The 21,137-nt window shown below is 35.1% G+C and overlaps 1 protein-coding gene across 2 annotated transcripts in view; it reads right to left on the reverse strand.

Annotated features, from left to right (window-relative positions):
• LOC143271879 (vomeronasal type-2 receptor 116-like) overlaps positions 1–20,869 on the reverse strand; it is a 58,325-nt gene extending 37,456 nt beyond the window's left edge. For both annotated transcript variants that reach the window (XM_076564383.1, XM_076564387.1), the window contains exon 1: positions 20,673–20,869. In XM_076564383.1, the coding sequence (XP_076420498.1) occupies positions 20,673–20,869 (197 nt within the window). The remainder of the gene's footprint in view (positions 1–20,672) is intronic.
• Positions 20,870–21,137: the final 268 nt, after the last annotated feature.

Consider the following 21,137-nt stretch of genomic DNA (forward strand, 5'->3'; position numbering starts at 1 on the left):
TTCTTTCTTTCTTTCTTTCTTTCTTTCTCTCTCTCTCTCTCTCTCTCTCTCTCTCTCTCTCTCTCTCTCTCTTCTCTCTCTCCCTCTCTCTCTCTTTGGATTCCCATTTTGGACAGCCACCTTGATTGGTAGCTGCTTTGAAATTCCCATGGATTTCTATTGTTCTACACAGACTTAGTAAGTCATTAAGATATCTTAAAGGGAGAAACTAGTTAGAAGATAATTTCTCCCACCTGAAAAAAATGAGAAATATTTTTACAATGGTAGGAATTGGTCTTTTTTGATAACAAATTAGACAGTCTGAAAATGAAATGATTAAATGAGACAATAATTATTGTTGATGGGATATGTGCAACATCAAATATGAATATTATTTGTTTAATCATCCTTATTATAGTATTAAAAATGTTGGTCAATTTAATGGCAAAGATAAAAGCTTTAAAAAAAAAACCTGTTAAAATAAATCATAGAGAAATTCAGACCCTGGCAGAAGAATTGAAAGATGAAATTATTTCAGGATTGACTTATATGTTTACAGAGAGACATCCTGTTTTCAAACAACCAAACTTAATCTATCTGATAACCTTATAAGAAATACCTGCTCAAGGGCATGTACAAGCTAACTGGACTCCAGTAGAAAAGTTAGATTTAAGGAAATTTAAGGAAGCTATAGTATCATATGGCATGCATTCTCCTCTTGGAAAGCAAATGTTAAACTCATGTTCAACTTGTAATAGGATTATTCTTCAGTATTGGAAAGAATTGGTAACAGCTTTCCTGGAGTCTGGAGCACAATTACAGTGGAGTACATGGTTTAAGGAGGAGGCTAAACACAATAGAAAACTTATGTAGAACTAGAGATGTGGAAATTTACCATGATCAGGTGCTTGGAGAAGGTGAATATGCTGATATATAAAGACAATGTTTACATGATAACCAAACTTTAATTCTATGCCACATGGAAGCCATGGATGCATGAGCCAGAATTGAGGAATCAGTAAAAAAGTGAATCATTCACAAAAGTTATACAGGGTCCCAGAGAATCCCTCACAGACTTCTTACAAAGGCTGTCATCAGCAGTAAATACAATGATACCAAATTCAGAAGCTAGACAGATAATAATTGAATGGTTGGCTTTTAAGAATGCAAATGAAGAATGCAAAAGGATAATCAGGCCATTAAAGACAAGATCAGCACCTTTGGTTGATTGGATCAGGGACACAAATAATATTGAATTTCATGACCATGATGAGATGTGGATAGGGGAAGTAATTTCAAAAGCACTGAGGAAAAATAATGTCAGATGTTTTGGTTGTGGAAAACAAAGACATTTGAAAATGGAGTGTAATAGAACAAATGTCTATTCAAGAAACAATGGCAACAGAATGTCCCTCCATTCTGGATTATGCAGAAGGTGTGGTAAGGGTAAACATTGGACCAAAAATGTAGATGAATAAGAAACATAAGGTGATCTTTTCCCACTGCCTTTGGGAAATTCCTTTGAGACATCATCAATTATCAGGAATAGTTCTGGCAAAAATATTCTTACCTTTAACTTGAGAACATTGACAAATCATGGGCACAAAGTGAACCTTGGTAAAGAGCTTGCAATATTTTTTGGGAGAGATTAACATTAAATATCCCCAAAGTGATGAAATTCAACTTATAAAGACAGTTGATTATATTTTGCCTCATATAGTATGGGAAACACCCATATATGGAGTTAGTATATTTTGTACAGATGCAAAGAAACAAGAAAAGGCAGGTTACAAATCAGAAAATTTAAGTAAAGTGGTTTAAAGTTCTTATAATTTGTATGAAAATTGAAAGTGTGTGCTATTCTGTTGATATTATTGGATTTTTCAGAAACTCTCGACACAGTTACTGAATATCAGTATGATGAAAATGTGCTATTACATATTGAGACTACAGAATTTATCCCCAATGAGTCAGAATTAACTTTACTATTTGCTGAGTTAAAGGATATAATCAGGAATAGGAAGCATTCCTTATTTATAACTCACATCCAATGCCATATGGGTCTGCCAGGCCCTCTAGCACAAGTTAATGACAAGATTAATAAATTATTGATAGGAAATATGCTGGAGGTCTCAGAATTTCATTTAAAAATCATATCAATATAAAGATTTTAAAAGAAAGATTTTTTCCATTACCTGTCAACAAGCCAAGGAAATAGTAAGGAAATGTCCTACTTGTTCTTTCTACAATCAGATTCTGCTACCAGCAGGATATAACCCAAAGGGTGCTCAGAGGAATGAATTTTAGCACATGGATGTTTTACACTTTGCAGAATTTTGAAAATTGAAATTGGTACACCACACTATTAATGTTTATTCAGGATTTCAATGGGCAACTGCTCTGAGTTCTGAAAAGGCTGATTTGGTATTCAAGCACTTGCTAGTAGTTATGGCCATCACGGGTATACCTTCACAAATTAAAACTGACAATTCTCCAGTTTATGTCTCTGGTAAAAATGAAACAGTTTTTTGCTTATTACAATATAAAGCATATTACAGGTATACCACATAATCCTACAGGCTAAGCAGTCATCGAAAGATCAAAACAAACTCTAAAAGATATGCTAAATAAACAGAAAGGGATAACAAAAAACACAGAAATAGATTACATAATGCTCTATTAACACTGAATTTTCTTAATGCTAATGAGAAAGGAACAACAGCTGCAGAGAGACATAGGATAGTAGATAAAAATGACTGATTTAAATCAGCCTATATACTTTAAGGATGTGCTGACCTCAGAATGGAAACCAGGATATGTGTCACTTTGAGGATGAGGATTTGCTTTTGTTACTACAGGAGAAGATAAGCTGTGGATTCCATCAAAATTGATAAAGGTTCAATTTGAACAAGAGAGACCTCTTAATTAGAAGAGGTGATAGTTCATCAACCAGCATGACCATCCAATTTAAACTAACTTATACTAGTAACAAATGCTTTTCATTTAATTAGCTATAACTTGCCAAAAGAAAATCTCCCAAAAGTTAGGCTTGCAGAAGGCCTTTTGTTTTTGACTTCAAGGAGAATGAAGGCTAAGAAATCTGAAGAACACTGGACAAATGAGACATCTGAAGAAAAAGGACACATCATCTAGAAAAAATTGTCCCAAGAAAGAGTAAATTGGCTTATTGGTGTATCACATATAAAATTTCATATGTCTTCCTAAATGTTTGTTTCTACTCTTCTCTAAAGACATTTAACACAAATGGGTTTTTTTTTGTATTTCCAGTTCAATTGAAAATTAAAGCTAGATTTGGAATTGGACAATGGCTCTCTCTTTCTCTAATTCTATGCATGTTGTCAAAAGGAAAATGCAAAATCTCTGCATCATGTCAGAAGAAAGAGCCATCTTCTGATATGGAACAGAAGAAAACAAAAACATTAAAGGACTATTCTATTGACACCAATCTCAATTCTTTGGTTCTATTTTGATTCTTTAATCTTTTCATAACATATGAATTTCATATTAAAATTTATAAGATTTATATATTTTTTAAACTTTTGTTATAATATTGATGGTCATATAGAGTACTAATTAATTCTAGTAAAAAGACTTCATTTAGGTGCCTATAAATGTTTTTGTGTTTGAATATCTATCAGTTTTCAGCAGGAATCATGCCCAAGCCACAGATTGAATTTGAAGTCTCCAGAAAGTTAATGGGGCCCCACAACAATGGTCCATGTGGACAATAATAATACCACTAAGCTGACAAACATTACTCAAAGATCAGCTTTAGACTACAAACTGCTCAGAATGATTTTGAGATGGTTAGCTGAGATGATAAAGCTTCACAGACTACTCAAACAAGTACTTCAGAAAAGCCCTGCACTTTGGCTGGACAGCATATGATACAGCTACATCTCCCAGAACTTGACAATTAACCCAATTTTTTTTTCTTTTTAGCATCCCCTAAAGATTCCTTCTCTCACAAACAGCAGGAAGCAGTTTTAAGAACATGACACCCACATTCCCAAGTGGTGGGGAGGGAGTGTAGTTTTTAATCTTTCAGTGGGTTACGGGTTTAGGATCGTTGTCATTGTTTAGGGGCGGTGGCTACAAGTTGTTGTTAATGGTCAGGAAAATGGCTGAAAAAGGAGATTAGCTTTAAGGTTCTTGTTTTCACAAAAAGAGGATATAGATAAGAAGTAGATATCTAAGGATTACATCCTTATGTTTGGCACTGGGTCTTTTATTTAATAACACCAGTTATAAATTGGTCTACAGTTGGAAGCTTACAAAATGTTTTAACAGTTCATGAGAGTGTGTCTCCCATAAATAAAAGGAGCCATTTTCACCTTCCACGTGGAGTAGTATTTATTTCTATTTTTAGAGTTTTACTCAGAAGATAAAGTTAATAGAACAGGCTTTAACCAAACAGCAAATCTGATTATGTCTTCATTTTGGAATTATCAAGCAATATGAAAAATACATATGATATGTGAACCAATGAGTCTATGGTATTTTCTTATGAAATTAACTGAATTGGCTAAGGCAGTCAAATACTGTCTGATGAGCACAGAATAGTCTGGGAAACATTTGGCTCTTGTCCTTTCATTTTTTTTAATAATCAGTGCGAAATATAGTTACTATAAACTATTACATACAACTTCATCTTTTTTTGTTCTTTCTGGTTTATCTAATGAAGGCATAAAATATTTTTTAAAGATTTATTTCTAAATAAATTTAAATACAAGAGATATATTTTGTTAAGATATATATCAGTATTCATCTGTGTGTATGGACAGAATTAATGCTTACATAGGCCATAAATGGGGAAAGGATGACATGGTTTTGAATGATACTTTGCTGTAGTGTAGAATGGCCTGAAATGTTTAGAGCTATAGCTGTCTAGGCCAGGAGGGTAGAGATTAAGGGCATATACTATCTCCCCACTACTGTTCATCTATTTTATGTTTACACAAGTGTCTTATATATTCACACTTGGTATATCTGGTCAACATAATTTTTCTTCTAGAAAACACCTTTTCACTACATTTCCAGTTACATTAACATAGAACCTTCATTCTACTAAAATTTGTATATGCCAGTATTACATCTTTTTAAAATAGAGTGTACACTTTACACTCTAAAGTAAAATGTAAGAAAAATGTTTATTAGTTTTTTCTCTAATAAAAAAAAGTGGTTAGAGTGGCTCAGTGGACTAAAGAACTCTGTATGAAAATAGCTATCAACAATCCAGAAAATGAAATATGCATTTTTCACAGTTTAGCAAAATATGCAGCTATACTTAGCAAAATTAGTAAAAGCAAACATAAGACGTAATTGGGATATAAATGTCAGAGAATAAAAAAACTTTGATACAAAGAGAGAAAAAACATGGTTCTTAAATAATAGCAAATATGAGCTAGTGGGTACCTTCTCTAACCCTGTTCTCATCTATTGCCAAGTATCCCTTGCCACAGCTGTCATTCAGGCAAGTGACAAGGGAAGTGACAGCCTCACTTTTCAAAGAATGCAAACCTATCATATACAGTCCACACATTCCTCCTTTACTAAAGAGAGAGTGAATAACTGGACTTTGAAATTAAAGGCCAGTGGTTATGAATGTATGTAAGTGAAGTGTGGAGAAACAGAAACATTTGAGATGTTCAGGAGTATCAGGTCTCCTACCTCTACTTTTGAAGGATCTTTGGAAGGCATAGCATGAGCATCTAAAATATTAACAGCATATCTATGTGAAAACTCTCTGAGACTAGGTATGCCACAAATATTATTTGTCCTGGCAAATGCATTAAGACCACACTAATGGAAGGAGCATCAGCTGACTCTACTCTATGGCTATTACTTATACCCACTTAGGATGATACTAATTGATATAGAATGTGGTTTCATTTGATTAGTCATCACCTGCTCCTGTGCTATAGAAACTGTGAAGAGGAGGGCTATATGAGATGGAACAAGGTAGAGTCCTTTCTTAACTCAGGTTCCAGCCTTGTAAGTTAGAGTTGTAACTGGGAGAAAAAAAGTTATATTCTTTTGTGTTTCAGTGAAATGTTCTGTAAATATCAGTTAAGACTATTTTATTTACAGCCTTTGTTAGTTCCAGTATTTCTCCATTAAATTTTGTCTGGATGATGTGTCTATTGGTGAGAATTGGTAATTAATACTCCCATTATCAATGTGTGTGTTCAATATATAATTTAAGCAGCATTGGTTTTTCTTTTACAAACATGTGTGACATTGTCTTGGGAGCATAAATATTAAGAATTGAAACATTATTTCTGTGGATTTTTCCTTTGAAAAATATGCAGTGGCCTTCCTTACACTTTGTACTTGTTTTCAATTGAACATTTTTTGTCAAATATTAAAATGTCTACACACCCTTGATTCTTAGGTGCATTTACTTGAAATATCTTAATCCAATCTTTTATCCTGATGTAATGCCTATACATGATTTTGACGTGAATTTCTTGTATGCAAATAGGATGGATCCTGTTTTCCCATCCATTCTGTTAGTCTGTTTCTTTTTATAAGTGAATGAGACTATTGATAGTGAGAGATATCAATGGCCAATTTTTTTTAATTCCTGATATTTTGTTGGTGCCTGTGTGTGTGTGTGTGTGTGTGTGTGTGTGTGTGTGTGTGTGTGTGATATTTTATTTGCTCTGCTGAGATTATTTATACCTTGTGTTTTCATGGATGTAGTTAAACTCCTTTGGTTGGTAGTTTCCTTTTAGTAACTTGTATAGGCCTGGTATTGTAGATAAATATTATGTATATTTGGCAGTATTACCTTCTCCATTTATAGCGACTGAATCCTTTGGTGGATATAATAACCTACCTGCCACCTCTCTTCTCTTAGAGTCAGTCACACATCAGTCTAAGCCTTTTTGACTTTTAGATTCTCACTTTACAAGTCAGCACTGCATTGGTATTTCACTTGGTCTTTTCCTTCTTGCATTTAATATGTTTTCTTTGTTTTGTATGTTTGGTTTTCTGATTATCGTGTGCTTAGGAAAGTTTCTCTTCTGGTTTAATCTATTGGCTTTCTGTATGCTTCTTGTACTTCATAGTCATATACTATTGCAGGTTAAAAATTTCTTCTATGATTTTGTTGAAAGTACTTTTCTGGGCCTCTTGCCTTGTGTTTTGCTTTTAGACTTTTTTATAGTGTCCCAGAATTTACTCAATATTTTAATTTGTAGTCTTTTTAGATATAATATTTTCTTTGAGCAATATTTCCATTGCTTCTACCATGTCTTCATTGTGTAGGGTTCTATTTTCAATATCTCTTATTCTTGAAAAATCTTGAATCTGTATTTCCCATTCAAATTCATAAATTTTTTTATCTCCAAAATTGTTTCAACACTTTTTTAATTACTTCTAATTTCATTTTCAGATCTTTAACAGTTTTATTACTTTCCTTCAACTGTTTATTTGTAAAATCTTGATTTGTTTATTTGATTTCTTCATTTTCTCCAATTACTTCTGTGTGTTTTCCTGGCTTTCTTTGTGGTATTTATTTGTTCCTTCCTTATAGATCTGTACCAAATATATGTGGTTTATTTTAAGGACCTTTTCCTATCCATCAGTTATGTTGTAATATTTGGAACCTATTGTGGTAGGAAAACTTGTCTCTAGTGGATATATATCTCCTTTGCCTTTATAGATTGTCTTTTATTCTAGCTTCTGGGCATTTTGGTTGGGAGGGTTTTAGATATGGTTACCAATTTCTGGATTTTGTCTTCTTAGTGAGTATTTTTTCCCTTGGTTTCTTATTTTTGCCCATGATTTCACAGAGAACGTTGATAGAGTGTTGCTTGTTTTTCTGGTATTCTAGGCCTATGTGTTCCCATGGAAAGCCTGCTTGTGTTGGAGGCCAGACTACTGGGATAACTTGGTACAAAAATAGTTGGAGGAGAAAGCCTTTGTGATATGTTGAGGGTGAGGTCCAAAAGGAAAACAGAGAACAAAGCAAGTCTTCAGCTCTATTGCAGGAACAAGTCCTGGGTGATTGGATCTCAGCAGCAGTAGGAGAGTTATGAGTCTGCTTTCAGCCTACTCACCCTGGGAGAAGCAGACTTTGGGATAACTGGGGATGCCACATGTGGTTGGGGGCTGATAAAGAACAACAAGTGGGGTTACAGAGATTATAGGTGAAAGATCATTGGCTTGTATTGTTGACAGGAGCAAAAGGTCAGTGAGCAGGCTCCTGGGGATGCTCTGCTGCAGATTTTAGGCTGAGTTGGGGTAATTGGATATGGGGGAAGTATGGGAGGAAAAAGATTTATGGGAAACCTTGCTGATGTTTTGGGAGGTGTGGACTTTGGTTAAACAATATATGCCTGTTGTATTTGGGTGCTCTCATACAGCAATGAGTTCTAAAAGGAATGTTAGAAAGGGAAGATCTGTGGGATTCACAGGAAATGAAAACAGTGGGGCTATGATGTCTGCCACAGGAGATCTGTTGCAAAGCTTATGACCAGAATTTGGGGTTTGGTCTGGGGCAAAAAAGAGAAAAATAAGAACTGCAGGTATTCTACCTTGATTTCTGGCAGGCATGGCCTCTTGTATACCTGGGAATTTTTGTAGACTTCTTTTTATACTTTGGACAATAGCTTCTGTCAGACATGGAGTTGATAAAACCTTTTCCCCATTCTGTAAGCTACTGTTTTGTCTGAATAACAGTGTTATTTACCTCAGAGATGCTTTACTTTCCTAACGTTACATTTATGAATTGTTGATCTTAATGCCTGCCATACCATTATTCTGTTTCAAAAGTCATCTCCTGTGTTAGTGAGTTCAAGGCTATATCCCACTTTCTCTCTATCAGGTTTATTTTATCTGGTTTTATATGAAGTTTTAATTCATTCATCCTAGACTGTGTGAAGGTTGTTGAAGATGAATCACTATTCATTCTTCTACATACAAATATCCAAGTTGATCAGCAGTATTTGTTGAGGATGCTGTGTTTATTTCTGTTGGTATTTCTGAGTTCATGATTTGTTTTAAAGAACTATTTCATCTATCTGGAGATTTCTGTATTTTTAAAATTTTATTTTATAATTAATTTCATTTTACATATCAGCCACAGATTCCCCTTTCCACCCTCCTCCCACCCCACCACCACCTTCTCCCCCAAACCACCACCATTCCCACCTCCTCCAAGGAAAGGTCTCCCCTGGGGATTCAACTCAGCCTGGTAGATTCAGTTGAGGCAGGTCCAGTCCCCTCCTTCCTAGACCAAGGCTGAGCAATGTGTCTCAGCATAGGCCCTAGGTTCCAAAAAGCCAGCTCATGCACTAAGGACAGGTTCCGGTCCCACTGCCTGGGGGCCTCCTAAATTTTTCAAGCTAATCAATTGTCTCACATATCCAGAGGGCTTGATCCTGTTCCATGGGGACTCCTCAGCTATTGGTTCATAACTCATGTTTTTTCACTAATTTAGCTATTTGTCCCTGTGATTTTTCCAGTCATGGTCTCAATATCTCTTGCTCATAGAATCCCTCCTCTCTCTTGCCAATTGGACTCCTGGAGCTCTAACTGTGAATTGGCCATTGATCTCTGATTCTGCTTCCATTAATCACTGGATGAGAGTTCTATCATGACAGTTAGGGTGTTCGGGCATCTAATTACCAGAGAAGGTCAGCTCAGGTTTTCTAAAACCTAAATTTTTCCTCTTTAGATCTGGAAATAATTTTGTCAAAATTTTGATGGGCATTGAATTGAATCAGAAGATTGATTTCTGTAAGCTGTCAATTTTTTATGTTAATCTTTTTAATTCATGAGCATGTGAGATCTTTTTAAATTTTGATACCTTCTTCAATTTCTTATTTCAAAGACTTGAAGTTTTTATTATACAAGTCTTTCACTTGCTTCGTTAGGGTTACTCCAAGAAATTAAAGTTGCTTTTTGGTTTGTTTGTTTTTTTGGCTATTGTGATAGTTATTGTTTCCCTGCTTTCTTTCTTAACCCCTCCTGGGAACCATTAGGCATTTGTGTATACAAGGGCTACTGATTGTTGTGAATTGTGTATGTCTCCTACTTTGCTGAAAGTATTTGTCAGATGTAGGAGTTCCCCCCTGGAATTTGTAGAGTCATTAACGTATTGTTTCATAGCATTAGCAAATAATTACTTTAATTCTTCTTTTTAAACTTTTCCCCCTAATCTCATTCAGCTTTCCTGTAGTTCTACGTAAGACTTCAAATACTATGTTGTATGTAGAGATTGGAAAACTTTGCCCTCTTTCTGATTTTAGTGGGAATTATTATTTTTTCTTTCCATTTAAATTGATGTAGGTTATAGGCTTGCTGTAAACTACTATATTGTGTAGAGGTATGTCCCCTGTATCCCTAATTTTTCCAGGACTTTTGTCATGAAGGCATGTTGGATTTTGCCAAAGGTCTTTTCTGCAGCTGATGAAATGAACCTCTGTTCTTTTAGTTTATGGAATACACTTATTGATTTTCATATATTGGAACATCCTGGAAGCTCAGGGAAGGAGCCTACTAAATATAATAGTAATTTTTTTATATATTCTTAAACTTGGTATGGTATTTTTATATCAATGTTCATAAGATAAATTAGTATGTAATTCCTTTTAGTTGTTAATGTCATAATGTGATTTGACTATCACTGTGATGGTGACCTCATAACGTGAATTGAGCAATGTCCCTTCTTCTCTGCACAATTTAGAAGTATTGGCATTAACTCATTTTGAAAGTCTGGAAGAATTCTCTACTAAAATTATTTGGCTCAGCCTTTTTTTGATTATGAGAATATTAATGACTGTTTTATTTCACAAGTTTTTTAAGTACTGTGTAAATTGTTTATATGAATATATTGAGGAAATTATCTATTTATAATTGAATTTGCTCTTTGGTGGTGTACAGATTTTTAAAGGATATCTATATGATTATTTGCATTTTTCTCATTGTCTGTTGTTAATACCCCTCCACTTACATTTCTGATTTTGTTAATTTGAATATACACTCTCCACATTTTACATAATTTGGAATATGTATTGACCATATTGATTTTTTTCTTTCTGTTGATTCTGTTTGTATTATTCTCATTGATTATATTTTACTGATTTGATTTCTCAGTTTGATCATGACTTTCTGTCTACTACAATTTGGTGTCAATATTTCTTTTTGTTCTAGAGTTTTCTAGTGTGTTGTTAAATAACTAATATGAAAATACATATTTTTTTAGGTAGGCACATAGTGACATAAACTTGCCTCTTACAAAGTCCATCATTATGTCCAATATGTTTGGGTATAGTGTGTGTTCAGATTCATTGAATGCTAGAATGTCTTAAATTTCTTCATTTCTATTTGGATCGATTTTTCTTTCATTAGAGAATTTTTCAGTTTCCATGATATTGCAAGCTTCCAGTTGTTGCTGTTTTTTTTTTTATATCCAGCTCTAATTCATGATGATGTCAAAATGTAGTCATTTTTTTTTTATTTTCTTCAAAGTACTGTGACTTGCTATATGTCTAAGAATATGGTCAATTTTGAAGAAAGATCTCTGAGGTGCAAAGTAGACTTTATATATTTTTTTGTTTGTGTGAAATGTTCTGTTACTATCTGTTATGTCTATTTATGTTTAAAAAGTCTGTTAGTTCCAGTATTTCTCAGTTTTTGTGTGACTGTCCTGGCCGTTGCTGAGAGTGGGGTATTGAAATCTCCCACTATAAATGTGCAAGGGTCAATATGTGAAACAATAGTAGTAATTATTTGGAAAACTTAAATACCCTAGTTTTGGGGGCATACATGTTAAGAATTGAAATGTTACCTTCATGGGTATTTACTCTGATGAGTATATAACAAACTCCTCTATTTCTTCAGATTACTTCTGATTTGAATACTATTTTTTTATATATTGAAGTGAATAAACAAACATGTTTTTAGGTTCATTTTCAAGGAATATCTTTTTCCAACCTCCTAACCTGAGGCAATGTCTGTCCTTGACATTGAGGAGTCTTTGTTGGATGCTGTAAATAGATGGGTCTATTCTATTATTCTGAGGCTTTTTATTAGGGATTTGAGACCATTACCATTAAGAGATATGAATGAGCATTTTTTTTAATTAAGAAAAATTTTCCATTCATTTTCATATGAATCAAAGATCCCTCTCTTCCCTGCTCCAGCCCCCTGGAATCCCCCTCACAACCCACTTCCCACTCCTTCCCACAAGAAGGCAAGGCCTTTCATGGGGTGGCACATGCAGTAGAAGCAAGTCCAAGCCCCTTCCCCTGGGTCAAGGCTGTGCAATGTGTCCCATCATAGGTATTGGTCTCCAAAAAGCTTGCTGATGCACCAGGAATATATTTTTCCTGTTACATTATTTTGTCATTGATTTTGGTATGTTTCTTGGTAGAAAAATTTCTGATGTCCTAAGAGGCCTGTTCACTGAGGTTACCATGTAAAATACATTTTTAGGTACCGGGAGGTGAGACTGATTAATGAAAAAGGGCCATGTAGGGGTATGGGAAGGGTTGGTTTCTTTGAAGCAAGGAAATTAGGTTTGTCCTCCAGTATGTCTTAGTCCCCTAGGAATACAATAGAGACTCAGGAAAGTCCAGAGCAGAAAGTCTGTTATAAAACTGATGGTAATGTGTGATTTGACAGGGGAAGATTGGCAATCTGTGGATTGCCAATCTGCTTCTCTGGCCATAGTTTCCTGAGTGTTCCCTAGGTAGTGTTATTCAGGTTTCATGACTAGGTTAAAAGCATAGAGTATGGACAAGGAAGTTTGGTGGGGAAGATCTATGTGATTCTCTAGAGAAGTTGATGTGGTTGGGCAAAAGTAGGTGACTGGCTACAGAACTGGGTATATGACATGGCATTGCTTTTTTAGGAAATAAAGGAGACATGAATATTTGTGGTTAGGTGTTATGCTTCCCTTCCTGTAGTGGACCATAAGTATCAAGGGATAGTCTCCTCAAACTTGGGGCTGTGTTAAAGCAAGGAATGACAAGAAGAAAGTTAGATGGGGAAGATTTCTATGTTCCACTGGCAACAGGGTCAGAGGCAGAGAACTGATTGCCCAAAATGTAGCCTGCTGCTGATCTGGGGAATGGATTGTGGGATTGGATTTGTTGGAGTGGAGGGAAAGGTAATGATATGCAATTATTAGTCTATTAGTATGCATGATTTAAAGGAACATATGGTGCAAAGAAAACTTGATGTGTGTTTATAACAGAGGTTGTAACATAATCCCATTATGTAACTTGTATAGCACTATAAGAAGCATCTGAGTAATTTTAATTTTAATATTTCCTTACTTTTTGCTAATTGACTATTCAGAAAAGTTTTACAATTTTCACATGTGCATTGAATATTGTGGATTCCTGGGCAGATGAAAAAATGACTATTAACCACAGATAAAGCACCAGTGACAGAGCAAGTCAATGATTCAACAAAACCATACACTTGTCAATGAAGTCTTTACCCTTTAACACACCTACCAACAAAAATCTATGCAGGACACTTGCATGTTGAACTTCCCAGGTCTCTCTTTTAGTGCAAGCCTAGTCTATTCCCTGCTTTCCATACCTGTTTCTACATTATCCCAGGCCCCAAATGGGGCAGACTTTTCCATCTCTACCAGAGTCAACAATGGCCACCAGAATTCTAGGTAGGCCACCCATCCTTGAATAACTTCCAATGTTTTTTGTCCCACAAATGATATCACCCATCCATAGCTCTCCAGACCACAATGTGCCAAACTCCAAAACTCTCCAGATCACAAAGCCTCAGGGACTCACTGTGAGTGAATATCTGCTCAACTGGAGAACATGTAGGACTATAAGATGCCCACATTGGAGGCCCACCTCCCTACTATCTCACATTTTGGTGTCCCACTTTACCCACAATCACAAATCCCTGTGCATCAAAGTTTCCCAGCACCAACTTGGAAAGAAACCCCCTGATTGACCTCAGGCCAATTCAGACACGAGAATTTTTTTCCCCAAATCAAATGGAGATGCCTTGAAGAACCTCAGGTCACACTGGAGGAAAAAAAAAGAGAAAACAGAAATAGGAAAAAAAAAACACTTCCAAATAAGAACTTATAAATAAGCACCTAAGGCTTATATTCACCACAAACTTAGATGCTTAGACACAAGTGTAAGTATACAATCAACAACAGCTGAGACAATATGTCACTAGCAATGCCAGCTATCTTACGACAGCAAGCCCTGACAATTCCAACACAGGTGAAGTAGAATAAAAAAGACCTTAAAACCAACTTTTTGGAGTTGTTTAAGGATTAAGGAGGAAATGAATAAATCCTTGAAAGAAATACAAGAAAAGACAAACGAAGCAGTGTAGGAAATGTGTAAATGCTTTAAAGTCAAGCACAGGCCAAGCTCCAGGAGTTTAATCAAAGAATGAGAAGAGGGATTCTGTGAGCAAGAGGCATTATGGTCATGATGGTAAATCTACAGAGACAACCAAACCGAGATAAACATTAAACCAACACCTGTAGATCCTCCATGGGAATCAACTAGGCCCTCTGCATAAGCAAGGCAGATGTATACCTTGATCTGATTAAGGGGCCCCTTGGCAGTAGGATCAGGATGATCCATAATGCATGACCAGCTTTATGGAGCCCACTACCTACAGTTGGATACCTTGCACATGCTTGATGCAAAGGTGGGGGGTTTGGACTTGCCTCAATTGAATGTACCAAGCTCTGCTGACTTCCCATAGGAAGCCTTACCTTGTCAGAGGAGGGAATGGGGAATACGTTAGGGAGGAACTCTTGGGGGCAGAAAGAGGGAAGAGAGAGGAATCAGTGGTTGGTATGTAAAATGAATATATAATTTCTTAATAAAAAAACCTGACAAACGAATTAAAATAATAAAGAAAACACAAACTGAGTTAATTCTGGAAAAGGAAAATCTAGGTAAGCAAACAGGAACTACACACAAAAGACTCACCAACAGAATACAAGAGATGGAATAGAGAATCTTAGGCATTGAGAAATGTTGGAAGAAATAGATACAATTATCAAAGGAAATGTAAAATCCAAAAAAAAATTATTGACACAAAACATCCAGGAATACTTGAACACTATCAAATAGCCAATGATAAGAATAATAGGACTAGAAAAATGAAAAGTATCACATTACAAATCGCCACAATATTTTTTTTTCAAAATTGTAGAAGAAAATTTTCCTAACCTAGGAAAGGAGAAGCCTATAAAGGTACAAAAAATGTAAAAAACACCATATAGACTGGAACGGAAAATGAATGCCCTTGCAAAATAATCAAAACATTAAATATACCTAACAAAGAAAAATACTAAATACTGCAATGAAAAAGATGTAGTAACATATATAGGCAGACCTATTTGAATTTTATATTACTTTTCAAAGGAAACTATAAAATCCAAAATGATGTGGTCAGGTTTCCTTCAAAAGCAAAGAGATCAACCATACCACTATACCCAGCAGAACATTCAATCCTCATAAGAGGAGAAAATGTGATACTCCGTGATAAATTCCAATTTAAACATTATCTACCCACATATACAGCACTACAGAAAGTAATAGAACGTAACAGAAGAACTCAAACTAGAGAAGTGAACTTCACCCATGAAAATACAGGAAATAAATAATCTCTTACTAGCAAAGCAAAAAGTAAAACCCACACAATCACTACCATCAACAATAGCAATTAAAAAAAATAGCAAAAAAATTGTTCATTGACATATCAGTAATATCAGCTCCAAAATAAAGACAGAATGGATTTTGAAAAAAAAATTATTCATCCTTCTTCTGGAAATAATAACTATACCTCAAAATCAAAATAGTCATACCTCAGAGATAATGGATAGAAAAATATTTTAAGCAAAATGACCTAGAATACAAGATAGTGAAGCCATTCTTACATTTAACAAAATGCACTCCATACCAAAATTAATGAAAGGAGATGAGAAAGGATTCCACATATATATCATATGGGAAATCCACAATGATAACATTTCATTCTCAACATCTAGGCTCTAAATGCAAGGACATTCGCAATTATAAAAGAAACATAATTGAAGCTTAAATCACAATTTGATTATCAGACATTGATAGTCGGAGAGTTCAATATCCCACTCTGTCCTAAGGACAGGTCATCTAGACAAAAGTTAAGCAGAGAAATACTCGGGCTATTGGACATTATAATTAAAGGACCTGACAGATATCTACAGAACATTGCACTCAAATACAAATTATTTCTTCTTTTCTGGACCTCATGGAACTTTCTCCAAAACTGAACACATGGTTGGTCACAAAACAAGTCTCAATTGATGTGTGAAAATTGAAATAAGACACTGCATCTGATCAGACTACCAAAGATTAAAACTGAACATCAACAATAAGAGAAAAAAACAGAGAGCTTTTCAAGTCATTATAACTGAAGTCTTAAATGAATGACTAAGCGATTTAAGGCAAGAACAAAGAAATTAATGATTTCTGAGAATGAAATGAATATAAATACAGCATATACTCAAACTTATGAGACAAAGAGGCAGTCTTGGCTTTAAAAAGTTCATATTTCTACCTGTTTACAAAAAAAAATTGGAGAGAACTGATTCTAGCAATTTACAACACACTTGAATGCTTTAGAACAAAAAGAATTAAGCCCCATCCAAGAGGAATAGACACTATTATAATGAAACTAAGGTCTGAAATCAATAAGATAGAAAAAAGAGAACAATAAAAAGAGTTAATATAACAAAAAATGGATCTCTAAAAAAATTTAAAATAACTTTTCCAAACTAACAAAAAATAAACAGCATATCCAAATTAATAAAATCAGAATTTAAAAGGGAGACATAATAATAGACATCAAGGAAATCTGAATAATGATTAGGTCATACTTGAAAACTTGCAATTAAAAAATTGGAAAATATAAAAGAATGGGATAATTTTCTCAATAGATACATGTTACCAAATTTAATCAAGATCAGACAAACAGTAGAATTGCACCTACAAACCCTAATGAATTAGATGCAGTCTTTCACAGTCTCCAAAACAAATAAATCCCAGATCCAGATGGCTTTAGGATAGACTTCTACCAGACATTCCAGTAAGAGCTAACCTCAATTCTCTACAAATCATTCCAAAAAATACAAACAGAAGAATGATTGCCAGTTTCACTTTATGAAGGGACAATCATCTGATACACAAACCACAAATAATTCCACAATGAAAGAAAATTAGAAACAAATTCCCCTTATGAACATAGATGTCAAACATTCAAACAAATAAGTGCAAACTGAATCCAAAAACACATCAATATGATCATCCATTATGACCAAATAGACTTTATCCCAGATTTTGAGGAATAGATCAACATATAAAAATCAATCCATGTAATCCATCATGTAAACAATCTGAAAGAAAAACACCACTTGGTAATCTCATTAGATGCTGACATAGCCTTTTACAAAATCCAACAGCCCTTCATGATAAAAGTCGTGGGGGAAGAAGGAATACAGGGAACATACCTCAACATAATACAGGCAATTTATGATAATCCTATAGTCAACATCTAATTAAATCGAGATAAACTCAAACCAATCCCACTAAAATTAGGAAGAAGACAAGGCTATTCTTTCTATATCTACTTAATATAAAATTTGAAGATTAAGTAAGTTCAGTAACACTGTTGAATTAGATCAAGAGGTTACAATTACACAAATACACACACATTGCTAAACACAGAGATACTCATATCCATACAAAAATACATACATAATACAGCAATATACTCATTTACACATATTCCCCATACATTCTAAGACACACAGAAAAACTTACTGGCACATATAGACAGAGAGACATATACACCCAAATAGACACACAAAAAGAGAAACAATCAAAACATACAAAGGCCCACACAAACATGCATGTTCTCAGAAATATACACACAGGGAGAGATACACAGATACAGACAACCACACTGAGAGACACTGACACAGACAAATTTATGCCCACATCCAAAGACATACCAACAGACACACACATACACACCCATATACACCAACACAGACATATGTATGTACAACCACTACACAGAAACATGCAAAATGCCCACATAGGCATATGCAGACACATACACTGACAAATACAGGCAGATACACAGGTAGACACAAACCTACATATATGTAAAGCAACACAGATACACAGGAACATACAAACATACATCCATACACAATGAAACACATCCATTCACATATGTGAATATGCATGTATGTACTGTACTGAATCACAGCACAATTTCTAGCATAATAATTGTCAGAATTTTAAGTGAGGTCCCCAAAGCCTAGAGTGCGGATAGAATCAGCTAAGGACACTTGTGAAAAGAATCTCCTACACTGATTATAACATATTTGAGAATTAATAAATGAGGGCTTATCTTTTCAACATGGAGAGCATTAATAACTAGGGACTGATATATTTTTAATATTAGGATTGGCTGATATTCTTTGGGTGCTTTGTAACATAATCACTAATTTTCATTAATAAATTGTTTCTTCCATTTAATTGGCTTTGCAGTAGAGACTTACATCACCCTTCTGATTTATTTCCTCAGAAAGAAGAATGTTCAGAAGTTTCTATTTGGTGAATATTTCTTAATACACTAGATTTGAGCATCTGAAAAACTCTTAAGCACAATGACATTGATGAGAGCAAATATCACCCAATAGAGGAAACACTACCCTAATGCAGTTAATAACAGGTTTTTTTGCTATGGTCCATTGGCTGATTATCTTCTTGTTAAAGAAGCATCACCTGCAGGGCAAGGGACACAGCATGAGCAACATTGTATACAGTGTGACTGCCACAACTAAAGGCCATGTCAATAGTCCTGACCATTAGCCATTCCAACAAGGCATTGGATGAGCAGTTTTTCAATGTCTTACAATTAGATTCCAAGACCTCACAGTTAAAACTAATCCACCCAGCCATTCCAGGTAATCATCTGAGTATTTGAGATGGATTAATGTCTTGACTAAATTTTAAAACCAGAAATCTCAGCATAGAGGGGTGCAAAAGCTAGAGTCCTGATAGATGAGTTGTGTGAATCCTCTCTAAATTGTAGTGACATCCCACTGTGAAGTGGTAGCCCATATTCTTTGTATACTTAGAGATCCAACATTCTAAGGCTCACAGCTTGAATACTGTTTGTGTCACTATAAATCACAACTATATTTATGGATATGTCATGATTTGGTTATAATACACATCTGCTCTTGACATGTAAAAATACTTCTTGCCTAGGATCATGATCCCAAAGGTAAAACAATATTTTTTTTCATGTCTGTTCTCAAATGTGAAATAAATAAAGTGGTCTGATCATTTTCTAAGATGGACAGTCCAATCCAGAGCCAGTTGAAGTGAAACATCAAAGAGATCATGGCCTCTCCGAGAGATGTGCCTTTGGGAGGCATCTGATACAGAAAGGGAAAGTGATCATGATTGTTCATGATACGATGGAAGGGTCCATAGGTAAGCTAAATGACCTAGGGCACAGGAAGCAGCATGAGTATCATGTACTCCTAAAAATTTGTAAGAACACTTCTGCTGAGTATTCTAGAAAATCCCCTTACTTGTTACTTTTTCCATCATCTCTGTTTCACACAAGGAAATGTGGAAGCACTATCACATCTCGGAATTGTACCCTTGAACTACAAAATTGGATATGACTGTGAGGCCAGTCTTAAATAATTGCAGAGATGTGCTAGTAGGTAACTGTTCTCAAGTGTGGCCAAGTATCACATGCCACTGCTGTCACTCAGGCAAGGGACATAGAAAGTAAGTAATCACCACTATTACTGACCCTACATTTCAAAGAATGTAAGCATGTCGTTTTCAGTCTACACATCCTTCTTTACCCTAAAGAGAGAGTGAAGAACTAGACTTTGAAATTAATGGCCTGTAGTAATACATGTATATGGGTGAAAATGGGGAAACAGGAACACATATGAATTTCACAGTGGGCAGGTCTCCTACTTTCATTCTTGATGCAGCTTTAGAGGGCACAATGTGACCACATGCAGAGCATCTGGGAGAGTACCTGAATAGCTATGGAAAAATTCTCTGGGGCTGGGGGTACCACAAATATTAGTTGCCCTAGCACATGTATTAGGAGTGACATAGTGATCAAAGGGTCATCACAGACTCTACTTGACTCTCATTTACTTACACTCATTTAGAATGATAGTCGTTGAATAGATTGGGGTTTTGTTCAGTAAGACACCACCAGCTACTGTGCTGTGGAAACTGTCAAGAGGAGGGCTATATGTGATGGAACAAATTAGAGAGCCCTTTCTTCACTCAAATGTAGCCTGTTAAGTAAGAGAATAACTGGGAGAATAACAACACTCTCTGGACAAATTAAAATTAGAAAAAGAGCATTGAGTCTCTAAATGAATCTGGGGTTGTTTCTTGGTTTGCAGATTGTGTAACAGAACAGAGACTCAAAGCATTCTCTGATTCTCATTTTCCTCCCCACAATGAAATATTCATGATGACATTTACATAAAAAATAGTAACACAACGTGGCTGATATGTAGAACTGAATTGCATTGTAAAATAAAATAAAATAAAATAAAAGCCATAACAACAACAAAAAAAGAAAATAGTAAGAAAGAAACTTACAGTGTATTCAGAATGTGGTTGAAATAATCTTTCTCCACAGGCCACTGAACTCTTAAAAGAAAGAAGATACAACCTATCAACAAATCTCCATCCTTGTCATTATTCTGCTTCATTCTCCAAAAGCATTTGGGATGGGTGATACTGGACATAAGAAGTGGAATGTTCAGGAGCAAGAAGAGAAAAATTAAAATGAACATCTTTGTCCAACTTGAAGCCTGATCAGTATGTATTGTGAAGTGCTGTTAATATCAGCACATTATATGGGCACCTGTATAATCCAACCTGCTTTTATTTCTGTATGAGAGGCTACTTGTATGTTCATGATTGCTTTCTTCCAGATGATTCAGCCCCTCTGTAGGAATCTTGGACACTATCTTCCCCGGGGCTCTGCACCTGATGTCCATGTGATTAAATTTGGTTTATAAATGTATATAAAGAGACTTCAGGTAGTTTTATGACATCACT

Source organism: Peromyscus maniculatus, chromosome 1, assembly GCF_049852395.1.
Source record: "Peromyscus maniculatus bairdii isolate BWxNUB_F1_BW_parent chromosome 1, HU_Pman_BW_mat_3.1, whole genome shotgun sequence".
Lineage (NCBI taxonomy): Eukaryota > Metazoa > Chordata > Mammalia > Rodentia > Cricetidae > Peromyscus > Peromyscus maniculatus.